Raw genomic sequence first — 14,858 nt, 5'->3', positions numbered from 1 at the left:
AAATTGATGTAAATTCTGCCCCTATCCTGGTGATCACAGAGGCTTCCCAGTCACCGTGACTCCACTGTACGAGGGGAAAGGGGAATGTACAGTATTATGGGACATTTTTAGAAGAGGTTACAAATACTGTGTGGAGCAAAGTCATCTGTGAATGACTGGCCAGACCTCTGCATTATGTCCCAAAGGATCCACTGCTATGGCAATATGCAGACCCACCTGATGACATTTACCGGACAGTTTTATTTTAAATTAGTGATGTGTGAATACCAGACTGCCTCCACCCACTTCTAGATAATCCAAAAGCAAGGGGAAGGTGTTAAGCATCTGGAAGACAACTGCTCATGTAAAACTTTGAATTTGGTATAATTTCCAAATTCTACCTATGAGGCCATTACTCATTAATTCTTCGGTTTAAAATAAAAGGCTTCATCAGCTCTGCATAACGTTGTTTACTGCTAAACAGTTGCTAAATAATGTGAGTTCAGTAATTCAGATATCTTTACTATAGGTCTCTTTGTGTGCATATTTTTATGTATGATTTTGGTCTTGAAAGAGCTAACTTGGAGGCTGTCTCCATGCTCATACTACAGCCTGGCAATGTTTGGTCACAATAGTGAACAAAACAGTAGCTGTCTTGCCTCTGTTTCCTCAGTTAGACTTCTCCCTCACTGTAATTTTTTATATTAATTGCAAAAATCTTCATTCATGCAATATCTTTATGCATGCAATATTAAAGTTCAGAGACAAGGTGCGTGAGGTAATATCTTTTATTGGACAACAACTACAACAACACTGCATAGAGTAAGGTTGAAAGTTAAGCATTTAAGACAGGAACTAAGAGTTAAGGTGGAAGGTACTGTGTATGTGCATTTTGATTATTTTGTGTCTTGATAATTAATAATACAGTTGTCATGAAGTTGTGAAACACTCCTTATTGAGAGTATTTGACTCTTCACAGTACACTTGGTCTGCATGTGACTTGAACACTAATGCAAATGTCTTTGATCAATTAAATTGTTGGCAAGTTCCAGCTGCCAGCCAACTATTACATTATATATTAATATAAATACCCATCATCTTGGAAGATTGTGAGGCACTTGGCAGTTCTGTATAAACAGCAGTTCTGTATACAACACCACTGTAATGCAATCAGAGGTGGAGGGCAAAAACCAACTGTCTCACAATTGAGGGTAAGGGAGATTTTTAGTCAAGGACAGTGGGGCAGACTCCTGCTGTTTCAGCATGGGTCCTGGAGTTTTTTGAGCCAGATTTTTTACCAATCTCTCTTTTTGCACCCACAGTTGCTGTTAGTCACCTAAGTTCATGATTGCATCTGTATCAAGTACATATACAATTAACTAAGTGACATAAATTAGAACTCCAAATAATTACAACTGCAAAAAAGACCTAGCTTCAAAAATGTGACCCTTAATGTCCACACAGAGAAAAATCCCACTCAAAGTTCCCAGCCAAAGGAATTCTTATCAAAAAGGCATACTGTGTATATATGTATAGATCACTGTATGGACATATGCAGGAAGTATGCATTCTCCAAACCATTGATATAACCTATCACAGAACAAGCAAATTAACTTGTGCAGTGTCTTAACTTCTTAGGGGGATTATTTAGTTAATATATGTGGGAAGACAACTGTATGTCATGCTCAGTACTAATGACAATTAAAAAGACAGGATAAACCCCTTGAAAGATGTACTTAATGGATACGGAAGCTGACTCTTAAATGTAGCATATATAATAACATAAATGCAGTGCTGTAGTGGATTTGCAAAGGATCTAATTTTAAACTACAATCTCTTTTAAAAATAAAAATAAAAAAATTGGTACATCCTCCTGTTGTGTTATTACACATTTCATCAGAGCCTACAAGTGAAGAAGGCTAAGTCGTCGTCCCCCCCCCCCCGGGTTAAATGGAAGCAAAACAGGAGAACCAGCTCATTAATGACAATTCTGCCCGTAACACAAATTTTTTATATATATATATATATATATATATATATATTTATATATATATATTTTTTTCTTCAAGTTAGTGAAGAAACCACATTGAACTGTTGAAATAAGGATTTGGGGGGAGGGGGAAACTCGTTGTTACAAGTAAGCTGAGATCAATTATTTCAACACTTCCATTGCCAGCAACGAAACAATCTACCTGGTGACCAAAAGATCAAGATTGCCAAACGAACTAAATATCATCATCCATGTAAAACTAGCTACAAAAGAGCTCTAGTCTGTTTCTTTCTTAAAATAAGTGCAGAATGCAAATAGCAGACATGAGTGTTGTGTGTGTTTAGAAAAAACTAGTTAGGCTCAGTTCTGCAAAGTATCCAACTGGAGTGTAGGCAAAATTTCAAAAGTACCTAAGTCTCTAGTCTCCTAAATCACTTAGGTGCTTTTGAAAATGTTAACTGTGTATCTCTTCAGCTAAGTATAAATAATCTTACCATGTGAAGGTCTGTTCTTCACAGATTTTTGCTGTGTTCTTTCTCTCCAGTTGTGGGTTCACCTCAGTGTTCTATTTTTTGTTGTTGTTGCTCTTTAGAGTTTTTTATATATATATAATATTGGAGTGAGACCAGAGTGATTTAATTGGATACTGAAAACATGTGCTTGCAGTAGGTAGGTTAGTATCTGAAACAAAAATTCTCCTCTTTTCTGCAAATAAGTGACTCAGGATGAACTCTGAATCCCCAGATTTTTACTAAGATGGTGTAGCTGTAGGGAATTCAACCATCCCTGTCAGTGTGATACAGAAATGTTTTTCCCACTCAGAAATTCCTTTGCATGGTAAGACATCGAGTGAAAAAGAAAATGCCTCCCTTTTATTAAGCTTTTTTTTTTTTTTTTTTAACCAAGTTCTTGAATGTGCTATGAGGAATAAAAAATCTCCACTTGACATACTTCAGTTGATTATCACAGCAATGTTTAAGTGCTGATATCTGCATGCTAATTCTCCTGTTTCTTAGTGTTTTGATTATGTATTAACTATTTTCTTCCTGTCTTTTTCCTTTTCCAAAATTTATTTCTAGTCCCCCGTGTTGTAGCAGTCTCTCCACAGATGCGCCTGGTTGAAGACAATCCCTCTTCTCTCTCCCTGGTGGAGATCTATAAGCAACGGTGTGCCAAGAAAGGCATTGAGCATGACAACCCTATTTCTCGTTACTATGACAGATTGGCAACAGTCCAAGCACGAGGGACCCAAGCCAGCCATCAGGTATTGAATCTTTGTTTACTATTATTCAGACTCACTTCTTAGGGGCTTTGTGATATTATACTTTGCTTTCCTTTCTCTTGTTTGCTACAGACATTGCATACGTGTGTTTTGTTTTTTACCTGATATCTCATTAACCCCATTATCTCATCAGTATTCTGGAGAAGCTCAGGAAACTTGCGTCCTCAAAAAAGCCTCACTACCTGGTCTAGTTTATTAACTACAGATGTGTGATTCTAACTACTGTAGATAAAAACATGGTGTTTATATTATTTTCTAGTCCGATGTCTAGTACTTCCGAAAGGTGTCAGTTGAGAGCATCAGAAGCAGAACTCCTGGCTTCACGAAAACAGATACAGTATTGGTAGATGTGGTGTAAGCTTCCCCATGCTGCTCTGCTGTGGTATCCAAGTCTCTGAGTAAGGTTTATCTTTTTGCATGAGGGTGCAAACGTGTCATTCATGAGGCCAGATTTTGGAAAGTGGACACCTCTTCACTAGAAGCTGAAGTGAGACCCTGGATTTATTTCACCGAAGTCAGATGCAAAGTATATTCAGTCACTACTAACTTGAACCTAATTCATATTTTGCCCTGCTGAGTATAGGGCTCCATATCCTATTGTAACTCCCAGGAGCCATCCAGTGCTGATTTAAAAACTTTAATAACCTTATTTTATTTTGTATATAAATATATATGTCTTGCACCATGCCAGTCCAGTTTCAGATTAGTTGTGGAAATACACAATATGTTTATCTGCTGAATGTGTTGTTGCAAGAAAGTCTTTCAGCCTTTCTGTGTTACAAAATGATGTGTTACGTAACATCTGTTTCTGTTTTGAGGATGATTCCTTCAGGTTATCAAACTTCATCGTTAACAGTCATTTAATTGAAGCCAGTATGATGATGATTCTCTTTTGAATGTAATGGAACAGATTCCAACTTTATTTCTTTTTCTAATTAATTAGGCTAGTATATGCTACAGTAATTAAATATGGTAGTAGTTTGCAGATGTTTACATCCAGGAGAGAACTCTACTGCATAGTGTGAAATTACAGAAATAGTTGCAAGCCTTTCTTTAGTTTTGCTATTGAGAGTGCACCCAGATTGTGCTAAGCACTGTAGAAACGTACATCTCTGCTCCAAAGATCTTGTATTCTGTGATTTTTCTCCCAGTTCCACTTACTTGGGGAAATGGCCAAACCCCTAACCAAAAAGATAAAACAGTTTTTGTAGTTTCTGTGCCTGTATATGTCCCAGATGCAATTTCGTACCTTTTTCCTTGTAGCCCTTTGTGTGGAATGCTGTTCTGCAAAAATCTGTCCTCTTCATATCCTTCATGTCTTGGTCTGCAGTAGCCTACAGACCACTGGCGGCTAATAATGGCTAATGAGCTGAGACTATTGCGGTTGATCTGTTCAAAGCTAGTCTATGACAAATATGCTCATACCACTGTTATCCTGTCCATCCTCCTTCCTTGGTGATTTGTTGGTCTCAGCAACCGGTTAACCTTTGTCTTAAGTCAAGGGCCTAATTTAAAACCCATTGAAGTCAATGGGAGTCTTTCTGTTTTCAGTGAATTTAGGATAATGCTCCAAGAGTAAAGTTTTTGGGTCAGGGACTGTTTGATTACATCTGTACAATGCTTAGTATGATGGGGCCCCACCTGGCTCCAGAGCCTCTGGAAATAACTAATACAAGTAACAAATAATATAAATAGCAAGCCCTGAAGGGAGGATTTGAGTTCACTGCAAAGTGCTTCTTCAACTTGGAGTGAAACTGTTCCATCCCAATTAGTTTTCTTAGTGTTTCTTTCCACTCTATGAAAGAGGCAATCTGGGTATTTCCTGATTGCGGGGTATGGGATATTTGGTAGGAGTGAATTGATGCCGGTTATATTAATGAAGCGACAGCAAGAAAATTTGCTGATGAAGAGTTAAGTACTTCTCTATCAGTCTGTTTTATGCAAGTGCAGCAGGATGGTATATTGAATGTCCTTAGGATCACTCCTGATTTTTCTTGAGATGTTGAGTAGAAGGTATAGTAACTGTTTGGTCTTTTGGCTTCTGTTAGATCTGTAAGCACCTTTCTTGTGTCCTTATGGTAATAATTCATCGGACGTTCTCAAGGCAAAGAAACATCTCTCAATATAACTTTGAAATGACCTTGAAACCATTCAGGATATACACTTTCAAAATTTCTCATCATATGTTTATAAAAGAGTTAGTTAGAAAAAATACTGGAATGAATGCATCAGTTTTAGAATCATGATTCCACCTTAAAAATGGAACCATTGAGGCAAGAAGAGGGTGGTAGTTTAGTAAAGTTAGCACTGTTATTTCATTAGTATATTTTTAAATTGACCAATCAATAGATAAGTTGTTTAAAAATCATTTGTCTTAACTAAATTTGCTTTGCTTTTAGGTTCTTCGGGATATACTTAAAGAAGTACAGAGTAACATGGTGCCACGCAGTATGCTTAAGGAATGGGCTTTACATACATTCCCAAATGCCACAGATTACTGGACGTTTCGAAAGATGTTCACAATTCAGTTGGCGTTAATTGGCTTTGCAGAATTTGTCTTTCATTTAAATAGACTCAACCCTGAGATGTTACAGATAGCCCAGGTATATTGCATTCATTGAAGATGCACATTTTATCATCTTTGATAAACTGAAATTTTGTAATTTACTTTTGAAAGGACTATATATTTACTATACATGGTACACTGATTTGATGATTTTTTTTGGCATACGTTTATGCACCCCGTGTGTAATCAACAGAGCATTTCAGTAGGCCTCTCTTTTCACTACATGATTATACAAAATATATGCAATAATAAAAAATGACATCAGTGGGCGCACACATTACCCTCTACATTCTCAGCTTTTGGAAGGACAACTCCTGTTCATCCAAAAGGATCTAAAAAAAAAATCATAAAAACTCTCAAATGTTCATGTAGATGTGTGTACAGTCTCAGATTCCCTTTTCCCATTCTTCGCAAGCACTATCTTGGCCATTTCCCTGTGTCAAATATCAAGTGATTTTAGAGCATCATATTCTTATGGGAAATATTCATTTTCCAACTCCATTCTCTCTCTCTTCCCCCCCACTCCGTGCTTTAACATAAACATCTAACATGAGACTTGCCAATTTAGTAGAGCAAAGATGGTATATCTTAATGTAATTTTAATGCTTGGAGAGGTATACTCTATACAACAATTAAAAGACTAAGAATCCCCACCACTCAGCCCTGGCTTTCAGATGCATACCCAGAGTGAACAATGCAGTGCTTTCCTGAGATGCAAGCAGAATGAAGATTTATCTTTCTGCCCCTACTTGCTCACCTACCACAACCACAAAAGAACCTGTTCTTTATGGCTCATATTCTGATCCCATATATTTAATATGGTTCTTACTTTTCTTCTTTCTACACATGATTTGTAAGAGAATAGTATATGTCTGAAATTCTAGATACCCATTGTTGTTCAAGTATTGCTCGATCAAGAGAGCAAGGCGGTATTTGAACAAAGGAAATTAACAGTGTTGTTGTTTTTTATTCTTCCATATTTAACTTCCATCTTTGTTACAACACTTTATGCTAGGGAAATGGAAATATTTCACTGATGTATATGGATTAAACTTAAAGTATTACTCTGCTCTGAGTATTAACAGTAAAAATAAAAAAAGGTCTATTAGTGATTTGTATACGTTGATTTTCCTTTTCTTATATAAAGATTCAGACCTGTGTCTCATTTTAAAATCTAGGATACTGGCAAGCTCAATGTGGCATACTTCCGATTTGATATTAATGATGCTACTGGTGATTTGGATGCCAATCGTCCTGTCCCGTTCCGTCTTACACCAAACATTTCTGAATTCCTTACAACTATTGGCGTGTCTGGTCCATTGACTGCATCAATGATTGCAGTAGCTCGCTGTTTTGCACAGCCAAACTTTAAGGTATGTACAGTATTTACCTTTAAATAGTGTTTTACAGGCATATCACACTTGCACTATAATGTGTCCATAGTCGGTATGCTTGGTATGCAGGAGTTCTGACTCTACTCAGTCTTGGAATGCACCACCAGACTTGGTGGCATCCTCGCATTGGAGGAAACCGGAGAGAAGACACCATTCTCCATCTCCAGTACCACCCAAGCAGCAGAAGAATTCAAACACTTTTGCATCTTCTAGCCAGAAAGAAGGCCCCCTTCATTTTTGAGGGCTTGGTCTCTGACAGAATCAGCCAGAAGTTAGAGCTAAGCCAGCTCTGACTAGATGCTCCCCAGTACCACTCTTATCATCTAGCATTGTAAAGTTGTGGACTCCAGCACCACTTCCTCATCATCCTTGGATGAGGCCACTGTCTCTGAATTTTCCTCCATGGTTCCTGACAATAATAAGATGTACCAGGAACTTAACGAAAAGAATAGCCATCTCCTGTGTGCATAGCTGGAACCGGTCCAAGACAATCCATGTAAGTTAGAAGATGTTTTGCAGGGCCTGCTAACTTGGCTTTATCTGTAATTGAGGCCATCTTAGGGCCTACCAAAATCCTTTAGCAAATTTCCTCCCCCTTGACACCCACTGCCAAAAGGATGGGGAAGAGTTATGAAGTTCCTTCTCAGGGTCATTAGTATTTTTATTCACCCCCAACCCCAAGATCTTTGGTAGTAACAGCTGTGAATGAAAAGCCAAGACAAATCTAGCCCCAAAGACACACAGAAATTGAATTTGTTTGGGAGAAAAGTTTATTCATCATCAGGATTGCAGTTTAGAATTGCTCACTATAACCACTTTTATTGGGATTAAGTGTTGAAATTTGTGGACAAGTTACCAGATGATGCCAAAGAGGAATACAGAGCCCTTGTGACTGAGGGCCACCTGGTGGCAAGATCGTCCTTGTAGGCTGCCTTAGATGAGGCAGATTTAGCAGCTTGAATAATGGCAATAGTGATCACTCTGCATCATGCTTATTGGCTGCAAACAGCTGGCATTCCAACCAAAGTCCAACAGACAATTGAGGATTTGCCTTTCAAGGGCTTAAATTTATTTTTCAGAGACGACAAAGCTCTGCATTGTCTTGAAGATTCTAGGGAAACCCTAAAGTTTTGGGGCATTTGCAGCCAGGCCCTAAGAGAAAGCAGTTCTGTCTCCAGGTCCAGTAAAGGTACCTGTTCTATCCTACAAATCAGCTGGACCAAATCTAGGAGGTGCCATAAGACTCAAAGAAGACTACTACCTCCTCCACCACCATCTGCTACCTCTAAACAATCTTATAACATTTAAGCAGTCTGACTTAGTTGAGGCCAGCATACCACTCACTCTGATTTCCCCTCTCTTTGGCAGCATGTTGTTCCACTCATCAGTGGGTACTAAGCATATTGGAACTGGGATAAACCCTGCACTTTTCCTCTATTCCCCGTTCCCATTCCTCCCCACCCCACCCCTTGTCAGGAACTATTTTCACGAAACTTCTAATTCAAGAAGTTCAACCTCTATTACAATTTGGGGCCACAGAAGAAGAGATTCTATTCCCATTATTTTCTCATTCCAGAGTCCAAGAGAGGCGTCAGACCTGTCTTAGACCTGCAAAACTCAACAAATTCATTTTAAAAAAATGTTTTGTATGGTTACCCTAGCATCTATTACCTCATCCCTAGATCCCAGTGACTGATTTGCTGCCCTTGACTTAAAGGATCCCTACTTCCATGTGGCCATTCACCAGAGTCATAGGAGATTTTTAAGGTTTATTGTAGTAGATAGTTATCAGTTAACAGACCTTGCCTTTGGCCTGTCTTCAGCCCCTCAAGTCTCCACAAAGTGCATGGCAGTCGTTGCAGCACATCTCAAGAAAGTGGGTGTCCAGGTATGCCCATGTTTGGTTGGTTTGAGGTCAGTCAAGGGAGCAGGTGGAGGTAGCCATCGAAAAGATCCAGTCCTCTACAGTGTGTGGTGCTTGCCTTTGTTCATTGGGCCTGTTAATCAGCAAGGGCACATCAGTTGTTCTGCCTCTGCAGAGAATCGAATTCATAGTAGTGGTTCTTGATTCTATGACTACAAGAGCATATTTACTTCAGGCCAGGCTTCCAGCAATATTGAACCTTTGCAGGGACTTCAAGGTGTATCCTTGTACAGCAGTGAGGAATTTTCTGAGACTTCTAGGTCACGTGGTGGCTTGTACGTATGACTCAGCATGCCAGACTTCACTTAAGAATTATTCAGAGCTGGTCTGTCATGCCTTTTGTTAGCTGGATGTACTAAATCACATACCTGCAAGTGTCGTCTTGTCCCTGGATTAGTGGATGAGACCCCGCCAGAGTTTGCAAGGTGGGTCTTTTTTCCCCCACAACTCTGCCCTCCATGCCCCTGGTCATAGATGTTTTGTTTCTCGGATGGGGAGCTCATGTAGGGGACCTCCAGACTCAGGGATTCTGGTCAAATGAAGATTTGTCTCTGAACATCAATGCTGAAGAACTTTGAGCTATCCACCTGGTCTGTCAGGTTTTTCTCCCTCTCATCAGAGATGATACGGTGCAGGTAGTCATGGATAACACCGCTGTTCCATTTGAACAAGCAGGGAGGTTCCAGATTAGACCCCCTTTGCCAAGAGAAAATGAACCTATAGACTGTTTACATTCACACAATTACACTCAAAGCATCTCATCTCTCAGCGGGTCCAAAACTGTCTTGCGGACCATTTCAGCAGAACATTCAGCAGAGATCGTAAATAGTTCCTCAGATCTGACATAGCAAAGTCCATTTTCAGCCTTGGGGAATGCCAAAAATAGATCTCTTCGTCACCTGACAACAGGAAGTGTCACCTGTTCTTTTCATGGGCAAGTCACAGTGCAAGGTCTTTGTCAGACATCTTCCTATTGTCCTGGATGGGGGGAAATTCTATATGCTTTTCCTTCCAGTCCCAATGGTACTCTGAGTTTTGTGCAAACTCAGACAGAATCACACCATTCTAATTTTAATAGCACCAGCCCAGCTTTGACATCGTTGGTTCTTGGACTTGTTGAGTCTTTCAATTCGCGATCCCATAACTCTCCCTCAGGTCTTGGATATAGTTTCACAGAACCACAGCCAGTCACTGCATCTCAACTCTCTCAGCATACATCTGACAGCTTGGATATTTGGTGGCTAACTACCCCGGAAGCTGACTGTTCCCTTAGGGTTCAAAACACTTTCTTAAATAGTGGGAAGTCTTAAATAGTGGGAGGAGGTTCTCCGTGTGGTTCCAGCAGAAAGGTACTTCTCCTTTTTAGGCTCCCATATATTTTAATCTGGATTTCTTGCTTCACATAAAGGTAAAAGGACTGTCTATTTAATAGCTGCCAAATAAAAACTCAGGGTATCTCCTCATTCCATCCTATAGATGGAAGATTTTTTTCCAACCCTATGACTATTAGATTCTTGAAAAGATTGTACAGGCTCTTCCCTCCTGTAAAATGATCTCACACTATCATGTCATTTAAATTTGGTTCTATCAATTTTAATAGGACCCCCTTTTGATCCTGTATGTGTTCCCTTTCTCATCTCAATGGAGATAGCATTCCTCTTACTTCTGCCAGGAGGGTAGGAGAGCTACAGACTTTGGTTGCTGATCCTCCTTATTTGGTGTCTTTTATAAAGATAAAGTTAGTTTACGTCTGCACCCTAAACATCTCACTAAAGTGGTGTTGGATTTCATCTGAATCAGCCTACATATTTAATAACTTTTTTTCCAAAACCTCACTCTCTCATAAAGATAAGGAAACACTCTATAGTTTGGATGTCCGTAGGCTGTTAGACTTTTACCTGGAGTGGACAAAACAATGTAATGTTTCTGCAATTTATTTAATTCCTTTGATGACCAGGTGAAGGGTCAGTGGGTCTCTTTGCAGAAGATCTCCTCCTGTATTATCTTTGCTATGATATCGATAAGGTCCAATCACCTCAAAGAGTTTTAGCACACACTGGAAGAGCTCAGGAAGCGCTGACTGCTTTCTTAGGTCACATAAACATCAGTGACATTTATAGGGCTGTGACTTGGTCATCTGTTCATACCTTCCACCACTCATTATGCTCTCTCCCAGGCCTCCAGAGATGGTGCTAGATTTGGGAGAGTGGCGTTGTGTAGTCCTTGTTCAGGTAGACTCTGATACCTTCCTCCTGGAACTGCTTGAGAGTCACCTGAGGTGAAATGGACATGTGCAAGCACGCCAAGAAAAATGGTTACGTACCTGTTTCATAACTGTTGCTCTTCAAGATGTGTTGCACATGTCCATTCCACAACCTATCCTCCTTCCCCTCTACATTCGAGTACAAGAAAATATAGGCTTCCATGGTGAAAGAACTGTGGGGGGTGGTTGGCTCTGTCCATTTACACCCTCAACTGTCAGCACGAACGTGTGGTGGGCACAAGCACCACCCCATCAGGTATCACTGTGGGAAAAATATCTCATGCTTTGGTGAAGTGACATGCAAACACCTGAAATGGAATGGACATGGGCAACACATCCAAAAACCCCCCCAAAAAACAACCAGTTACTGAACAGGTATGTAACCGTTTTTTACAGATGCTGAGAACTCCACGATAACTTCTTAAATATTACATCAGAACCAATACAAACACCAGTTGAAATCTCTGTAGTTTGTAGTTTTAGTCAGAATACATAAGGTTGGAATAATTTCACTCTAAATTCACTGTTTGCTCAATCAAATTAATATGAACCAGTTGTTTTACCATCCTAGCTTCGTAAGTCCTTGAAAATCTAAAAATGACAAATGCAGCATCATTTAGATCCTTAGGACTATACTGTGAATAGAAAAACACCGTGGCACCTCATTAGCAGAGTAGGATGTTGAAAATACATTGTTGCTTTGATGGACTTTGGCTCTTGACAGTGTAGTTAACTAAAGAAATTGGCTTAATTCCTTTTAAATTCTAATGCTTTACAAAAATGAGGCATCTTGCAGTTAGGCAGCAATTTGCACCAAACAACATTGCACAAAACACATTGTAGTTACTTTTTTGTAGCAATTAGGCATTCTCTTGCCATGTTTACACATTCAGACAAATTTTCAGATGTGGCCTTTAGAGTGAGTGTGAGTGTGTGTGTGTGTGTGTGTGTGTGTGTGTCCCAATTTTGGGGTGTACAACTGGAAACACCATCAGCCTGACTTTCATAGGTGCTGAGCACCCACAGCTCCCCTTGACTTTATTTGGAGGTCTGGAAGCACAGCATTTCTCACACTCAAATTGAACACCTAGTAACATTGGTTACTTTTGAAAATTTGGCTTGGCTTTTAACCTTAGTAAGCTGAATTCCTTTAATTCTTTTTCTTCAAAATACTGTTTTGGTTATGCCTAGAAAGACTTGGTTTTATAAACTATAACTCTTAGCATCAAAAGCTCAGACTGCTGGCATTTATACCTTACTATCAAGAAATGAGCTGCTAAGGGATGAGAGAAAATAGAAAACTGTTTTTTGTTTATTTCCTCTCAGTAACAATAGGGTGTCCTTAAGATGCCAGTTAGTTGAAATTTTAAAAATTCAGTTCAGAAATCCACAGTTAAAACAAGAAATTACAACTTTGGGGCAATAACTACTAATTACGTTCAGCTGAAATATGCTGCATTTACGTAGGTAGGTAGGATGTGGGACCAGAATTTCCTTTCCAGACTTTAGTGGTAAGAGTCATAGCTGTCTATCATTCAGCTAGTTATTTCTATTCTAGAACAATATTTTTCCTGAAATAAACCTTTATGTTCTTGTTTGGCAAAAATGTGTGTGCGATGCATAGAAAATAGAGTGTGTGTGTGTGTGTGTGTGTGTGTGTGTGTGTGTGTGTGTAAAAAATTTATTTGGTTTTGTAGTTCAGCTATGAAAAATAATTTGTAGGGAAAACTTCATAGCTTTTTATAAATTCTTTTTGAAAAAAATAATCTCTTAGAGAACAAAATAATTTGTTAAACAATACTTATAAAGCTTACTGCAAGTCTTAGTCCTCTGAAGCAACCAGCCCCTAAAGGTTAAGATTACAAAGAGACCAAAATGTCAAGATGTAATTTATTACAATTTAGTTAAAGATCTATAGCCCCTTGACACTTCTTCTAGTTAAACATAATTATCTAATTTTCTCCTTCATGCAGGTTGATGGCATCCTGAAAACTGTGCTACGGGATGAAATAATTGCTTGGCACAAGAAAACACAAGAGGATACTTCCTCTCCACTCTCAGCAGCCGGGCAACCTGAAAACATGGACAGTCAGCAGCTGGTTTCACTAGTTCAAAAAGCTGTTACTGCTATCATGACTCGACTACATAATCTTGCTCAGTTTGAAGGAGGAGAAAGCAAAGTCAACACTCTAGTAGCAGCTGCAAATAGCTTGGATAATCTCTGTCGTATGGATCCCGCCTGGCACCCTTGGCTGTAACTTGAAATTTAGATTTCTTTTTTGCTGCTCTTGTGTTGTGAGCCATGTATTATGGTAAGAAGAAAATGTGAAGAATTCATTTCAAACCTGTCACTGCCTTTTTCGTCAATCTTCATTTTAATCATGTTTACAGAAGTACTACAGTTTTACTGTTTTAAGTTAATTTCATGACAGCGGTATTTCATGTACAAAGAAATGTGCTGATTTATTATTCAAAGACAATTTCCACAAATAGCTTAAAATGAGGGGGCAAGACTTAAAATGTGTACAGAAGAATTTGATAACAAGTGCTGTAATACTGGCACTGTTAGATTTTTAGGAATGGCATATCCTAAATCTACAGCATGTGAACTTTTTATACACTTTAAGAAACCAGTATTCCCAGATTTTCAATTTTACTTGGTGAAATTTTACTGAATTTTCCTTCATTATACTACTATGGAGGAACACGTGGACGGTTTAAATACTATCAGTTTTAATCCTTTCAGAAATTTACATGAGCTAAGTTGGTTTGTACAGAGATTTTTGTAACAAAAATGTATAGCAATGACTTTTTTTGGTTAGGCACTCAGAAAAATGATGAAACATTTGCTGGCTTTTCTTGGAGCCCAAGTTATGTACAGTGAAAGTGCAAGCAATTTTGGATATTTAGTTAAATGTTTGACAATGTATAAAAGGGAGTTTATAAAGAGGAGGGGAAAGTCATCCATTGATACATGTATGTGATGTAAATGGTATAAAGAAAAGCAAAAGGAGCTATAAAATGAACCAGTCTGATACTTTTGATTAGACTTCTATAGTTACAGTAGCTTCCTCAGAAAGAACCTGTTTCAATTTCTTTGTAATTTCAAAAACATCAGTTTAATGTTTTATTTGAGTCTTTCTGTTCTGTTAGCATTTTTATAAACCTGCAGTGTTGAGAATGTTATGCTTAAATTTGTACAGGGTGATTTTTCAAAATAAATATTTTGTAAAATGTTCTATGGTACTTATGTCAATGTAGTGTATTTTTGGGTACAGGAAAATGAAATAAGTGAAAAGGACCCACATCATGGGTAATACTATAAATGAAGCAAAAATTGCCTACTTTCTGAACATAGGTAATTGCATTAATTGGAATTGTACATAACTAGTTCTTCTTTGAGTGATTGTATTGTATTCCACTGAGGGTTATGCGCCAAGAGCCGGAGCTATTCAAAGTA

At 38.6% G+C, this 14,858-nt stretch overlaps 1 protein-coding gene across 3 annotated transcripts in view; it reads left to right on the top strand.

Annotated features, from left to right (window-relative positions):
* The window catches only part of TRRAP (transformation/transcription domain associated protein), a 156,547-nt gene extending 141,916 nt beyond the window's left edge, over window positions 1-14,631 (top strand). For all 3 annotated transcript variants that reach the window (XM_026650611.1, XM_026650609.1, XM_024208476.2), the window contains 4 exons: window positions 3,049-3,233; window positions 5,651-5,854; window positions 6,996-7,190; window positions 13,372-14,631. In XM_026650611.1, the coding sequence (XP_026506396.1) occupies window positions 3,049-3,233; window positions 5,651-5,854; window positions 6,996-7,190; window positions 13,372-13,656 (869 nt within the window). In that variant the 3' untranslated portion in view covers window positions 13,657-14,631. The remainder of the gene's footprint in view (window positions 1-3,048; window positions 3,234-5,650; window positions 5,855-6,995; window positions 7,191-13,371) is intronic.
* Window positions 14,632-14,858: the final 227 nt, after the last annotated feature.

Source organism: Terrapene carolina, unplaced genomic scaffold (assembly GCF_002925995.2).
Source record: "Terrapene carolina triunguis isolate 2854851 unplaced genomic scaffold, T_m_triunguis-2.0 Scaffold93, whole genome shotgun sequence".
Taxonomy (NCBI): domain Eukaryota; kingdom Metazoa; phylum Chordata; order Testudines; family Emydidae; genus Terrapene; species Terrapene triunguis.
This window is presented reverse-complemented; position numbering and strand designations above follow the sequence as displayed.